At 38.9% G+C, this 16,209-nt stretch overlaps 1 protein-coding gene across 1 annotated transcript; it reads left to right on the top strand.

The window, feature by feature from the left end:
* Positions 1 to 59: 59 nt before the first annotated feature.
* OC90 (otoconin 90) lies at positions 60 to 15,702 on the top strand (the record flags this gene model as incomplete). Its single annotated transcript, XM_082755400.1, has 14 exons — positions 60 to 99; positions 2,528 to 2,593; positions 2,807 to 2,866; positions 3,119 to 3,293; positions 5,343 to 5,455; positions 6,805 to 6,933; positions 8,367 to 8,408; positions 10,303 to 10,353; positions 11,082 to 11,153; positions 12,753 to 12,902; positions 13,282 to 13,380; positions 14,064 to 14,238; positions 14,824 to 14,930; positions 15,392 to 15,702. The coding sequence occupies 14 exons, from the start codon at positions 60 to 62 to the stop codon at positions 15,700 to 15,702; spliced, it is 1,590 nt and encodes a 529-aa protein (XP_082611526.1).
* Between the last annotated feature and the right edge of the window lie 507 nt (positions 15,703 to 16,209).

The following is a 16,209-nucleotide window of genomic DNA, read 5'->3' as shown; positions in this document are numbered from 1 at the left end:
TACTGCAATCTTTCACTGACTATACAAGGAACGAGATGGGAACATGAGCCCCAAAAGACATGATAGAAAAAGAAGAAAAGAGCATGATTAATGCAGAAGGTATTTTCTCATTGTCCCTACCCCAAAAATTAAACAAAATTAAACAATCTTGTTAGCAAACATTGATTCATTGATCTTGACTCACTGACAATCAGAAATACCATTCTTAGTAACAAAAGGATTAGAAAAAATAAAAGTTTACCAAGCAGCTGACCCTGTGGTAGGAATTTTTCTCAAGGGGAATGTCAGAGACTTATGAGTTAATTTGGTGTGTGCAAATTAAGTTTGCTGAGAAGAATTACATGCAAATGGAGGATGCTGAAAGAATGACATCTTCCAGCAGCTCTGTAATGTGCCTTTATTAATCCTCTTCACTGTCTCTTTTCAAGTCTATGGAGTTTTCATGCTTTCCAAAACTTTGATGAAAGGCCTAGATGATCAATGGCTACATATCAACAATGAGTTCGAGCTATGGAGATAGACAGTGTTTCAAAACCTGGCTCTACATACATTTGACAGACCATGGCTTTGGGCAAGGATGTTTGTGATTGTAGAAGAAATACAGGTTTTAAACCCCAAAATAAGTGGCAGCTTTTCTTTAGCAAGCATGGCTTAATGTGTACACGTATCTATAGCACTAAATGCTATTTCTCTTGGTAGGCACATCATTATTTTGCTCGAGTCTGATTTTCTTGTGGCTGTCAAGCATTCAATAGACTTGTTCCAGTACTGTAATACCAGCCTTTATTGAGAGGCTTTTTCTGGTCTGTGGAAAGCAGTCTCTTCCTCTCCATCCTGTTGCAATGAGGGATGTTTCTGGTTGTGTGCTGTTCATCTAAAAGCTTTTAATTGGGGTTAAGGCTTTCAGGAAAACAATAACATAAAAGGAAAAATGTCTTCCTATTCTGCCACCAAACTTGACAAATGTAGTGCTGGAGGTATACTGACAATGTCTGAGGACATCTTGATCACTCCACAAGTTGTAGTGAACTTGAGATTCCTGAGAAGATCCATTTATATAGTCTTAAAAAATAATAAAAATAAAAAAATCTTAATCCTTTGCTAAACTTCAAGTCAAGGATTATCTAAAAAATAAAAATAAAATAAAAAATTACTCATTTTCCTCTTCATTCTCTTACACCTATATTTATTGCAGGAAAATACAACAGAATAACAAAGTAACTGTCAGCTCTTTCGCAGAATCTTTCACAGAAAAAATGGACAGAGTTACTAATGCCAGTTATTCTGAGAGATAACCTATGCCATGATTTTAAAATCATTTTTTTTTATTCAGTCTTTAGATACTCGAGCCAATAAATACCCTTGAGTTTTCATCTGTTAATAATAATAATAATATAATAATAATAACGTTAAGTTTAAATCAATTCAAAGTAACACATTCTCTCCTAAAAATGTACAGAAAGTAAGAACAAGGACAATATGTGGGACAGGCAAGAAAGAGTATTATATTTTATCTTAATTCAAGGTATTATAAAAAAAAATGCAGAAAATATACTGTGGCATCTTCAAATGTGAAAAAAAAAAAAATATATATATATATATATATATATATAGACTTAATATGAAGAAACTGTAGGCAATAAGTTCTCCACAAAATCAATCTGAGAAGCTTCCACTTTTACATGAGAAGGTCTGTCTTTTCTACGTTTGTATCATTTAGCAAACATCATCTTGGTGGGAAAAATTGTTGACCTGACCTGTTAGCTAAATGAAGAGCAAAGGCTTGAAATAGTTGGAGATGTATCTAGACAGTAAACCCTTATGCATCTTGGTGAAACAGCAAAGTGAAACATCATGTGGAGAAGCACTTAATATGTCTAATACAAAAGCTGTCTCGCTATCTATAGAGTAATTGCCTGGGAGATGCAGTTAATGCTACAGAGAAGGCAAATCAGCTGCTGCTTCTCTCCATAACCAAGGACTGATTCCACCCAAGCTCCATCCACCAGGCTTTGAGTGCTTCCCCTGAACTCAAGCACTGGAGTCACAGCTCCCATCTCTGCTGGAAGATTTCTAGAGGCATGCAGCAAACACAGCTGTGGAGGTGTCTGTGCAAACCTCTTGACTTCCAACAGCTGAAGAGCACAGGGTTACAAAGTAGAAACATCTGAAACAATGCAAGTAGTTGGGCAACTAAAGCAGTTTTATACAATTATAATAATGATTTCCAGCAGGTGTTATTGTTCAGAAGAGCACAGGAAAGTGAGGTTCAGCACATCCTCACTAGCACTACCACAGTTTAACAGAGGCTGATTTTTAAGTTGAAGCCAATGTGATTTACAGGTTTGCTTCTGGACTCCCCAGGGTATACATGGAGCTAAGAAAGTGTTTCATTGTTTTGCTATATCAGCTTGTTGGTGTAGGGAAGATATTCAAAATGCATGTGGTGTATGTGTCATAATGAAGTATGTTATTGTGTTTTCAATTTTAAAATCTTTTTTCTTCTCAAATTTGTTTGCCGAGGTAGGTGGCCAAGAATTGGAGCCACCGATATTTCTGCCAGAGCTTCTTAACACACCTGAAAGAATCTTGAGTAAGAATGTTTTAAGCTTTATTTTCTATAGTATTGCACTGCAGAGGGGAATAACTCGTGCCCCAGAATATTGCAGGGTAGCATGCAGTTAGCAAATGGATAGTAACTCTTATCTCAAAGTGTTTTGACAACAGAAGCAAGGCCAGGGGTGCTCTGGGGGCCATTCTTGTCACCTACTTTTTAAAAATATATACATTTTTTTTTTTCATTTAGACAATGCCACATTACTGAATGGAGTCTTTCAAAATGTGGAAAGTGTTGCATTATTTTTTGGTAAGTATGTGTTCCAGTTGTACTTCAGCTGTGGAGTTTGTTTTTATATATAGTGAAAAGTGATGAGGATTTTTGAGGCTGCAGATCTCCCCGCTGACTATAATAATACTGAAAACTGATGAATATCAAGCACTGTTTGATGCCCCCATTTAGTGCACTGTTTAGGCTCTGCTTCATGCTCCCACCACCCAGGTGTGTCCCAGGCCTGGCTCACCTCTGTGCATCAGGCATTTATGGCTGCTCTCTTTCCAGACTGCCTGGGTTCTCACTTCACCTGGCTACAGTCCATCTTCACTAACTTTCCTGCCCTGCTCAACTTCGTGAACAAAATGAAGTGTGTTAGTGGCTTTTGTCCCAGGGATTTTGAAGACTACGGCTGCTCTTGCCGGTTTGAGATGGAAGGGCTCCCCGTGGATGAAGCTGATGAGTAAGTCTAATGCATGTCAGATGTCCTGAAGCATAACACTTGCCTATATGATTTAAGGACTTCACTACACTTCAATGTGGAGGCACACTTCCTAGAAATAAAAACAGCCTCCCACACCTGCATATAATTTCACCAGTGTAAGCCTAGTGGCACAGCTGGTTTAAACTGGTGGTGAAGAATGGCTACTCCTGCAATAGAGTAAGCATCAAAGCCAACTTCTTGGTATCCCTTACCCACGTGTCTCTAAATTCTGAGCATATCTTTATGAACAAAACATCATTTGTTTCTTTGTGCTGGGGAATTCTGTCTCACCCTGAAATCACACTGTGGTGCCAAAACTCGGAGGGTCTGTTAATAAGACAAGTGGGATTATGTGAATCTGAGCTTCTCAGTGGGTTTACAGCCTTACTAAAGTGCTGCTATTGGGAACAGGATAATACATCAGCAGCGTAAGCACACGTAGACTTTAATGGAAATATTAGCATCTGGGGGATATAAAGCATCAACAGAACCAGGTTACAGCTAAGTGTGACTTCAAGTGGCAGATAAGAGGTTAAGTAAATCTTGCCCTGATTGTCTATGCCAAAGGTATGAGACACTGAAGCATCTGGGCACAGAGAAGAGCAATGTAGCTCAAAAGCTCTTCCAGGTACCATGCACTAGTAACAAAACCATCCAAACCCCAGTTTGTGCTTTGAAGATATACTGCTCCAGACGCTGGCTGGGCTAGTGAGAAATAAAACGTAACATCAGGAAAAACAGCCAAGAAAATCAAATGGCTATACACTTTTACCAGCAGGAGTTAGGAAAATAAATTAAAAGAAAATTGAGATACATCTACGTCTAAATAGAGAGAAAAAAAAAAAAGGCATTTACAGCAATGCAATAAAATAATTTCCTGAGTGAAGACACCAATGGCTATTGCCTATAGCTAGATGGAAATTAGTCCATCCACTTTCCAGCATGGGATGGCTGGGAAAATGCAGATCTAACCCTGCTATTGAAAATAAATAAATAAATAAATAAACACAATGACATTCTGAAATGAGAGCTCGAGGCAACTCAATGGATTGATACCTGAAGAGCTGAGCACCTGGGCTTTTGCTTCACTCAGCTCTATTTCAATGCAGAGCAGCACCAGTACAAAAAGAGCACAGAGATGTTAGCAGTCCCTCAGTGAGGTTTCCCTAGCTGCATGGCAACCCCACTGCAGTTTGCAGCAAATGTAGACTGATGATTCTTTTGCCACTGGCACAGATATGGTCTCTTGGTTCAAGACACCCTCCCAAAGAGTGGTTACTACCTATATTTCTGAGAAGTGAAGAGAGAACTGATGAGGATCTTGTTTTGTTTGAACTTTCATTGCTACTCACGGCTAAAGTGGCCATGCAGGTATTTGGGGTTTGCCTGACAGCAGTTGTGTAGGACAAGGTGAGGTTTCTAGCTGCCTGTGTAGTATAGTGGTAGGAGAAAGCTGCTTCACTATGCTGTAAGAAACACATTGAGGCCCCTTCTCATGGTTAAGTGGTTTATTTTAATTCTAATTGTTGCATTGAGGAGAAAGAACAAGAAAGAGAGGATAACACCCCACCCATTTAAATAGCCCCAATGAGACACAGTGATTCACAAGGCACTGCAGAGACCTTTACCTCTGAGTGCTGGGTCCTGCGTAGTTCTCCAAATCCGCAGTGAGAAACTTTGTGCCAGAGCTGGAGACAGGACCTCCAGAGCCAAGCTGTGGGGCTCTGTCTGGCAGTGTGCTGTGAGCAGATATTTGGGCATTGGCATTGGATTTGTTACTGAAACTGCTTCTAGTGTCTTTGTGGGACCTCAAGTACTGTAGCAGTAGTGAAATGCAAGCGTAGTGTCCCACAGCCTGCAGACCTGCTCCCACCACTGAGTTTTGTATTTGTAATCCCACCAGACTGATTTGGGGAAAAGCAGTACTCAGCCTTTCTTTTTCCTAGGGACCATTGCTGATCTTGCAGGCTGATCTTGAATGGGAAGGAAAATAAATTGTCTGAACTTTGTGTTGTTTCACTCTTTAAGATGCTGTTTCCAGCACCGCAAATGCTACGAGGAAGCAATGGAGATGGAGTGCACGTGGGACCCATCAAAAATTTCTACAGATGTCAGCTGCTCTACTGAAAACCTGACCTGTGGTAAGGTTAACTTGTCACAAAAGCATGATACTAGAGTTGCACTGTGGCTGAGAAGCTCACTCTGGTCCATCTACCAAAAACCACATATAAATTAAGCAGAAAACATCTCTGTGGATTCTTGAGGGATTAAGTGTTCTGCTCAGGGGAGAATGGCGATAGGAATACAAGGAGGTATCAAAGCCCAGATAAACAGAAGAGCTGAGGTCCAGCAGCCAGAAATTTATCAGGACTCCTCTAACAGGCAGCCTCCTAATGAGGTTTCCAGGCTCCATTGCAGGACCATGGAGCATTGCTTGAGATATCTCCACACATCAGGAACAGAGATGATACTGAGGAATGATCTGAAAAGCAGTGCTCCTTATGAAGTTTTGTCCACAGGGTCACATACACTCCTCAGGCACAACAGCATAAACAGCAAGGGCAGAGACCACACTGTTGTGAAAGGAGCTACTCCATGCATTACTAGGAAAATCTCAGTGAGTGTAGAGTGTCCCTAATCATTTTAATATAATTTTTCACCTAGTATTAGCACTCAGGAAAGACTATATTCTAGAACAGGATTTGAGGTTACCAGCAAAGAAGAGCAGAATCACAAAACCAAGATCTTCACAGCTTGTTTAAATAATGATCTGATCCAATTTACACTTCTTGTTCCAAATTAAAACCAATTTGGTTTTCTGAACCAGTCTATAAATACCCAAGCACATTTAAACATCAGTAGTGTTTCTTCTAGCTCTTTCTATGCTTAATAATCAGAAAACATTTTGTTCAAACTTTAAAAAAAAAAAAAAAAAAAAAGGAAGAAAAAAGAAAGTGACTAAATGAATAGTCCCTGTCGAAAATGTGAAAGATGTGAGAACCCTCTGAAAGATCAATGTTTTCTGAAGCTCTGAAAGGTAGAAGGCTTTGAACTAGGAAAACAGTATTTTTCAGGAAACTCTTTCATAGCCTTTATAAGGAGCAAAACACATTTTATATGAAAGACTTCGCCTGAGGACTGTGAAGTCCTGGGGTTAGGCAGACTATTTTAATGAAGTCTGTGAAATGTCAAACTCAGTATCAGCTGGCTTAAGTTTTCCATGGAAAAATTAGACGCAGCAAAGCCCTGCTCTGTGCTCCTTGCTGCTCTGTAGTAGGAGCTGCTCCAGTGCTCTGTGCCAGCTGTGCAGGCTACACAGAGCCGTGTTTCAAAACCAAACTACAGAACGTGAACGTGTTTAATGTGAAGAATCACAGTATAAATAGGTATGCGCTAATGAATATGGACACAAGCCTTACAGGGAGGAAAAACAGGTGGAGGGAAAAGATATATCAATAGCACCTTGTTTGGATTGTTGTTTTGTTTCCAGAAACTGGGGATCCCTGTGAACAGTTCCTCTGCACATGCGACAAAGATGCCATTGAGTGTTTTGCGAGCACCCATATTAACTCTTCCTTGAATGGGCTGGATGTCTCCCTCTGTCCAGCTCTGGTTACAGGTAACAATCAGGATCTGACCGAAGGCGAAGGAAGCAGTAGCTGGGTGGTTTCCTGCACTAAATCTGGCGGTCTGTCCTGTTCTCCATTTCATGTGCCCTTTCCATTTACTGCTACTCAAATTAATGTAAGAAGAGAAAAAGAAGGCTAATTGCCATACTGGAGCAAGGCCAGAAGAGGTTACAGAGCCAGAAGGGGGCTGGAGAATCTGATGGAAGAGGAGAAGGCTCAGGGGCGTCTTATTGCTCTCCTCCACTACCAAGTGGAAGTGTGCAGAGGTGAAGGAGATTAAACTCATTTTGGAGGTGCACAGGGACAGGACAAGAGGCAAGGAACACAACCGCAAAAGGGAAAGTCCAATTAGACATGAGCATTTCTTTATTTTTTTGCCAATCTGGCTATTGGGTACTACTTAGGGTTATAGCAACCTGCTGAGGTCACCAGCAGGAATGTGAAACTGACAGTATTGCTAGCTAGATCTCCCCTTAAAGCATGCAAAAAGTAACTATAAGGGAAAAAAATAGACCCAGTCTGCTCTGTTACTTGTTTTCCATTATGGAAGGAAAAATCCCCTATAAAGGTGAAGGGGATATTTATCTCCATTGTCATACGCTGACCTGTGCTCTGTAGCTGAAATTACAACCTGGTAAGACTGAATACCCAGCCTGTGGGAACAGAGCTGGATTAAAAACTTAATTCATATGGTTTGCAACCAGAGCATGGTTGGGGGAGGACCTTCAGACACCCAAGCTGAGACAGATATGAAAAAGCTCTGCTAGTTTTTCTCATCCCTTTGCTTATATTTGTCAACGTTAAGGACAGCTATACGTGTTTAGGGCTCTGCATGTGTGCATCCCTGAGTGAAGAAGTCAAGGGAGAAGAAAATGCCACAGCAAAGTTTGCATTGATGCCAGAAAATTGCTTTGTGTAAGCCAGTAATCTTTCACTGGGATCAGATGACTCTAATATAAAATATGGCAGCTCCAACACGTTACAAATAAAAGAGAAATTGTCAAGTGTTAACAGGAAAATCATGCTACTCTTACTGATAAAGACAGATGACAGTTTATTTCACTGAATATCTCCACTAATTTTAGGCTCCTGATTTTAATTCTTACTGGAAAAAATAAATCCTTTGAATGAAACATTTTTATTTAGTGTTTGCTCATATTATTATCTTTCTGTGTCTGTTCTGTCCAGCTCAGGCTTTGTAAAAAAAAATAATAATAATAATAAAAAATAAAGGACAAAACTTACAGGAAAATATTGATTCTTTATTACAGAGAAAATTTGAATGAGATAGGGATATATTTGCCTAAACCTTTACTTTAATAGGAATAAATCCAGTGAACTCCTGTTTTGTTGTACTATTGAGATAAAATGTTGACAAAGCCCTTTCTTTCACTTTAGTCTCTAAGAGCTTTCTCCTTTTCAGAAACAACTAGCAAGAGAGAGCTGACAACACTTCACATGGAGGGTACGTCCCCACCTCTTTAACTCTATGACTGGAATATATTAAATCAAGATGAATGTATACATTGAGAAAAATAAATCGAGTATTTAGGAAGCCATGCTTCAGTAAGATTCTTAGCCAAGTGCCTGGATTAAAACATTTTTCATGTATAAATATTTAATTCTTATCTTCATATCTTCACAACAGGACACATATTTAAGCATTTGCTGAAATGAGAATGTAAAGAATGCTCTCTGCTGATCGGTTTTCTTGTTTAGATTAAAACTGTGATAGAGACTGAGGGCTTTTTCTAATTGTAATGTACTTCTTTGAGTAGGATTTGTTATCAGCAGTCAATAGATAGTAAGGAAGTATTTTAATAGTTACTTTAACAATAATTCGATTAATACCTGTTGTATTTGTGTTATAAATATAGCCCTATGAAAAGTACAATCATAATAATATTTGGAAATAAGTTTCATTCTGCTGACTCTGACCATGTTACACCAAGTTCCTGTCTAACAGGCATCCTAAGCCACAATTCTCTTTGCAGTAAGAATACTTTTATTTTTGCAGAGCTCCCTCATCACAGGACTGACAAAACACTGGCTGCAACAGCATCTGTAGAAGAAGGTTTGCAACTAACAGTGCAAGAAGCACTGCTTTCAGCTTCCAAAAGCTGGAAGAACAAAACAGAACAGGCTGATTGTTTTCTTACAGCCCTTCTAGATGATTGGATATAAAAGTAGACACAATGTTTTGGTGATCCAATTCAGGACTGAATGAGAAGGTGCAATTTTTCAGTTTGTGTGCTCAACGTGCTTAACTGGTGTTTACACGAAGTTTCCCAAGGGCTGAGACTGAGAACTCTGTGGCAAAACCTGCTTTCATCAGAACAGACCTTTATACCCTGGGAAGAGACGTTGCAGCAGGGAGGCTGCCTGGCAGTGCTGTGCTGAGTGGCTGCCAACTTCTGCACCCACAGCCAGTTGCATACTCCTTGTCTTGAAAAAGAGTTTAATCATACAAAATGAAACAGTAGCTATGCGCAGTATTTGCACATCTGTACCAATCTTCCCCCAAACCAATTACTCGTGCTCTCTGAACTGGTATAGTTCATCATAAAGCTCGATATATTGCCCAGGGATAAAAGCCTGTAATAGAAATTTTAGAAAGCTAAACTTATAACACAGATAACATATCTAGTCAGACTGCAAAGGAAATATTTGGAGAACCATTTCCATTTAACTACTTGTGTCCCCATTTTAAACCATGGGAGCTTCAACATTGCTGTGTGAACCATATTAAGCCAAAGCTAAATACTCTGCAGAAATGCATTCAAAGACAAAGACCTACTTCCTTATATCACAACATCCTAAAACACACACACACAAAAGATGCAGAGATTAATATTATTTTTTTTTTATTACCTGGTAGCTCTGTTTATAATTTATCAAAAATAAGCTGGTATATAAAAATCAGCATGTGAGGTAAACAAATAAATCAGAGGTTAAGGAAGGATTTGGGTTTGTAGCTGCCCATCCATTTTTGATTTTCAATGCAGTCAAACACAAGGTGTTCACAAGGAGTATGCATCTGTTCTGTGCACAACAATGGGATTTTACACTTAATTCTCTCCAGTGTAGTCTGTCAGATGGATTTAATAAGGAATTTTCTGCTTCATTCATATTTATGTTGCTTCTTTGAAAGCACATTATTCAAAGGTACAATGAGCTTATTTTATGAGTATCACTTTGTCTGTAACGATCAATGTACTGCAGACAAGACCAGGCAAATCTCCATAAATGAAATGCTGGGGATCTTTCCTTCTCTGCTGAAAAATCTCTTCTCATCAGCTTGATTTTTCATAAGTCTGTGCTGGCAACTTCTCTGAGTTTACATTTTCTGTCCTCAACAGTGGTTTCTTTTGAGCCCAAGGAGATGGTCCTGGGGACTTTCATTGTGGAAGGTAAGAGTCTGCTTATACTTTTGTTGATAAATTGGGCACTCCTGGCTCCAGGTGATAACAGGTTTTGGTTTATTAGGCTTTATTGTTGTCATGGGCACCTCAGGATTTCTGGATAATACCTCTAGTTCTTCTGCTGACCTGAATATTCTTGAGCAAACTACTTTGTTTCTCCTAGTTACCCTCTTTATAAAGAAAGGTTAATAATGATATTTGGTTAAAGTATATAACATTCTCACTAAAAATCACTCAGAAAACACACTGCAGAGATGCAGCAGGTATCATCCCACTACCACGATGCCTCTGCTTTTTGTCTAGTTATCACAAAGAACCCCAGAGGTACTGCTCCTGCTCCTCCTGTCCCCTTGCTGAAAGGTCAGTGCCTCCGAGCTGTTCTTTTCCTTTGACTGGCATAGCAATACTTTACCTGAAGCATCACAGTTCAAAATTACACATGGTGAGGACAGGGCTGCTGGAGAAGAAAATTTAGATTGGGATCAGGTGGCAGAAACACAGTCAGTAAAATCACACTGAGAAGTATTTGCTGTTCATTGCCTCCAGCCACTTGCTTGCACTCCTCATGCAAGTACTTGCAAAACCTCTTCATGTAATATATTTTCTGATACAATGGTTGATCCTTTAAATTACATTCATAGCATTTGCTGCCTGAAGGGTTCATTTTGATTTTACCTCCTCCTTTAATACATAGAATTTCATGGAACTCTTTCCAGGTCTAACAGCTTTTACACCTTTTACAGTTATTATTGCTACAAGCACACTCACGCCATTAGCTACAGCTAAAAGTAAGTGGAGAACCATGTCTTGGAGGTTTTCAATGGCCCATTTATGTGGAAATGATCATTCAGAAAGAAGTAAATACACCAGAAAATGTCAAATGACATTGAATATGGCAGGAAAGAAGGAGATGCTTTTTGACTTGGATTGCACTCTCTGACTCAGATTGCACTCTCTGGATAACACCCATGTCCTCCTTCCTAGACCAGAAAAATGGCATTGCTGTACTGAGTGCTGCTCAGAATCACTGAGCTTGAACATATCTGAATATGCATGTCTTGTGTTGGAGGTCTGCATGGCTACTAGAAGGTTATCTGTAATGTCTGTTCTTGGCAAAGTGCAGAATAGCCCAAATTCTGGTTATATTATCTACATTTAGCAGGAATCACTTTCATTTTAATACATCACTGTCAAACAAAGCATCACGAAATGAGCACCTTGCTGAGCCATTAGGACCAGCATGTTGCTATTGATCCCTTCCTGCATCCTTTCATGGGCTTCCCTGTGTTCTTAGCGGTATTTTCACCCTTTTTTTTCCATTCTCTGATCCTCAGACAGGTTATTTTCAATGTGTACTAAAAACAGAACTTCAGAGGGATAAAGTTAATGAATTTGAGTTGAATTCAATTAATTAGTTAAGCTGGGGTACATAAAAGGAAGGGCTTTCAAATTGTGGAAACCATACACATAGTCACTTTGAAAATGAACTATTTTGTATGTGAAATAACATGTTCTTTGTATTAACATTTAGAAAAAAAAAAATGAAACAACTTGATTTCTATTTGAAAATAGATTTTTCATTTACAAATTAGCTTATATTAATAGTGAAATTTTAAAAAGAAGAAGAAAAAAAGATAAATAACACCCCAATTCAACAAAACATTCCTGGTCAATGCTACAGCTTAAAATAATCTAAAAATAAAGACCAATGTAACTTCTAGGATAAAGAACCTCCCTAAAATTATTCTGCTATTTAACCTCGAAGTATTTTCCCCTTAATATTTCCTTACAGTTACAATGCAGTAAATCCTGCATTTGCACAGCTCTGCATCAGTCAAATCATTTTCTACCTTCACTAATAATGCTGTTAGTTTTGGTACCCTTGTATGAACTGACACTGTATGTTTTTTTAGGCTGCTTACTCAGAAATGGCATCTCATGTTATCTCACTTGCACTTCTTCTCTCAGTACGGCTGACTAATCAGCAACCCATTTTTTTTTTCCTAATAACTGGCATAGTTCTTTACCTCAGTATGCAACATATAAAATTTACAAAACCACAAATACAATAATAATAATAATAAAAATAATAACAAACTTAACTAACTAAAAAGTAACCAATCTCTTAACCAACCAATCTCTTCCTGCCCAGTCTAGCAGTTACATTGGTCATATTTAACAAGCACAACTTTTTTCTGAAAGGCAAGATATGTGAAGAAGTGATCAGTGTGGATACTCTTTGCTTTTCTAATCTTCATCTTGATTATTTTTTTCTCTATGACCATCAGTTCACAGCAAACCTGCCCCAGGATATTACCCTGACCTGCTATCTGAAATGGAAATCTGAGTTGCTCCATGCTTCTGCTTTTCTCTTTCTGCTTATTCAGGAAAGGACAGATTTTCAGAACCTGTAGTCCCTGTGGGAGTAAGAACCACCTCCCCAGCCTCCTCCCCAGCAGATGTTAACTCGGTGGAAGTCAAAATTGTCCCTACTGAGAATATTCCTGCAGGCACATCTACACGGGTGAAAGGAAAAGGCAAGTACAGGCTGCACTGCATCTGCACCAACATAATTTACACCGTTCTGTTCAGAGCTTCCTGAAGAACCAGCATTTCTCACCGACTCATAATTTCCTCCCTAAAGCTGGTTAGGTTACAAAGGATACAGGGTGTTCAACAGGGAAAGAAGGACACAGGGTATTCAACACTGAAAGGGGCAGTTCACTCTCTAACAGTGACCAGGAAAAATTTATTAACCATCAATAGTCTTCAGTCTATTAATTAAGCAAATGTTGGAAGAATACTAATTGATTATGGCTTAGAACATGCACTTCTGGTCACATTACTTGTAGAAGTTTATTCTAGATTTGCAAGTCTAATCTTTATATGTCTAACCTGTGCATGTGTAATCTCCAGAAACAAGCCCTGCAAGAGGTGTCCAGGGCACAGCTTCCACTGGGGTAGCTCTGGACCTGGCACCATCTGACAGGGAACCCAATGGACCTGAAGGAAAAGGTAAATTAAGATTATTTTTTTTTTCAGTTACATCTAATGAAAAACGTACCTTTATTTTAAAAAGTAGGATTGTATTACCCATAAAGATTATAGCTATTCTAAGCCAGTCAGACACATGCATATGGACATGTACCATGAAGGAATTGTGCACATCTTTGTTTGAATATACTCTTAATGCTACATGGATGATATTTCAGATAAAAATTTGAAAGGTTAGGACAAAATTTGTTGTTTCTTTCAGCACAACTTAGTCACTGCCCAGCTATCACTGTGGAGTGATATAGAGTCATTAGTTTTCTGAATTAGCTAAGAGAGAAGCTACTGAATTCTTATTTCTCTCAGCTGGGCTTGAATGTTCTGGAAGTAATACTTAAATATGAAAGATTACAAAGGGTTGCAAACTACTCTCATTGCAACCCATTTTGACTTGTATTTTATATTTGTGTAGGGAATCCCTCTTTCCATTAAATATTTCCCCCCGTTTCTCTTGCTGACTTGCTCAGTGGTATTATAAAAGGTCGTGGATTGAAGCACTGATTTTGAAATAATATTACATTGTCTTAAAAAATGAAAATAAAAATAAATTAAAATAATTGATGGTTCCCCAAATACTTTTATCATCAGAAGAGAGCCCCCAACTTTTGAAAACATGGTATGTGAAATAACATCTTCTTGCTTTACAGTATGCGAACGATTAACCTTTCTGCAAGACAGAGGAAATGGAAGAGTGAAGAGGGAGCTGCCGCAGCTAGGAGAAATGCTGTTCTGTTTAACTGAGCGGTGCCCAGAGGAATTTGAGTCTTACGGTTGCTACTGTGGACAAGAAGGCAGAGGTTATCCTACTGATGCCCTGGACAGGTGTGGGCTCTTCTCTAACCTGCAGTTAGCTTTGGGCATTACGGACCAATGAAGATCAGTGTGCCTTTTGCCATCAGTTAATTTACAAATTAACCTTCTCCTTAGGTGAAAGTCATAATAGTTGGGAGCCACATGGGGTCTAAGTATAGTGTACAGCACAAAAAATTTTCCTAAACTTGCACACAAATAAAACTACCCACACATGATAAAGTAGGCTAGATCAAGGCTAGTGAAGGCTCTGGTCATCTTGCAGTTTTCATTCAGCCAACAGCATTTGAACACTTCAAGACCATGCTAATGGAGCATTAGGACACAGTTGCAATTTCTATTTTAAATCTTGAAATTAAACTATCAAACAAAACTACAACACCTTTAAGCACTTTATACCAAATGAATTAGGAAGATGGTTGTAAAATGCAGATGTTATTATTTTCTTCTTCATGGAAATTTTTTTCCATGATATGGAAACTGTAATTTCTTAGTTTTAATGGTCATTGAAAATAAATAGATAAAGTAATTAGGAATGCACTGTGATTGATGCAGGAAAATGAAATATTGTCCAGTTATACCTATTTTTTATTTTAGGTGCTGCTTCTCTCATCACTGTTGTATGGAACAAGTTAAGAAACTTGGATGCCATACAGAAAGAACCTCAAGATCTGAAGTTGTATGTTTTGATCACATGCCAAAATGTAAGTTTGGGTTAGAGGATGTTTGTTGTTTTCTGATGACAGTGTATCAAAGTATTACAGACTGAGTACCACCATACCTGTGATGTGCTAGCTCTGAGTAGGAAGACAAAATAAAATGGCTCACAACATTTCATCAATGTTTACTCCAAAGCTGAAGTATTTTTCCTAGTTGAGGTAAAGGCTACTACATCACTGTGCAAGATGTGATGAGATGAGAAAGATGAGAGAATTGCATTCGTATTTTTTGACTGAAGACAAAGGACACCTGTCAGTGTCTTTACATTCACAAATTCAGCAAAAGCCAGTCACAGCTTCAGCTGCTCCGACCTCACTGTCGGGCATATTTAGATGATTAAAAGTGAATTTGAAAATTTTATTTCAAAGCTCATCTACCTGTGACAAATTACACGTTGACTAATTGTAACTGCTTTTGAATATTAATTTTGAATTTTCTCTTTCAGGTATTGGTTGGAGCCTGTGTGAGAAACTCCTATGTGCTTGTGACAAGACGGCAGCTGAGTGCATGGCTTCTGCCTTCTTCAATGAAAGCCTTAAGTTTCCACAAGGGCAAGTGTGCCAAGAGGAGAAAGTCTCATGCCAAAGTGGCCCTTATGAAAGGCCTCCAATCGGCACAGAAACGGGTGCTGGGATTTCCAGCTCTGAGGAGAGCAGCGAAGAGGAAGGTCCCCTGTGGAGCACATTCAGGAGAGCAAAGAGAGACACGGGGCGTCCTTTTGGAGAGCCCAGGACTGGGCAACACGAAGGCAGATAACCGAGCACAGCCACTTGCTTGAGAAATGGCACAGGGAATTTCACAGCCAGCCCTTACTCTTTCTTATCACTCTGCACGCAGTTTTACATTTTCCAGCATGCTAATGGCATAATCATAGGCTAGATTTTTAAAGCTAAGATGTATTCTCCTTTCCATAGTGAAGTCATCACTATGGTCCATCTATGTAGAGCAGCTGTTACCTTAAATAACTGTTTGATGGCATTCTGCATCACTTTATTTGATTTCCAATCAAAGCTCTGATTTTTGTTAACTGTGTAGTTGGCTCAGACTGGATCTTACTGATGGTGGCTAAATATTTCAGATTTTTAATTAAATCAATTTGCAACTACTCCAACTCCTTTTGCATTCTTCCTTTAGCAAGCAAAGCAGGAATCTAAGGTAATCACATTAAAATGTATTGCTTCTTCCCTAACTGAAATTTTCACCCCAGAGTTTCTGCTGGTCTGCTAGATCACAGCAATAAAAGGTATATTCTGTGCCCCAGCC

Source organism: Aythya marila (genome assembly GCF_965140915.1).
Source record: "Aythya marila genome assembly, chromosome: 2".
Taxonomy (NCBI): Eukaryota; Metazoa; Chordata; class Aves; order Anseriformes; family Anatidae; genus Aythya; species Aythya marila.
This window is presented reverse-complemented; position numbering and strand designations above follow the sequence as displayed.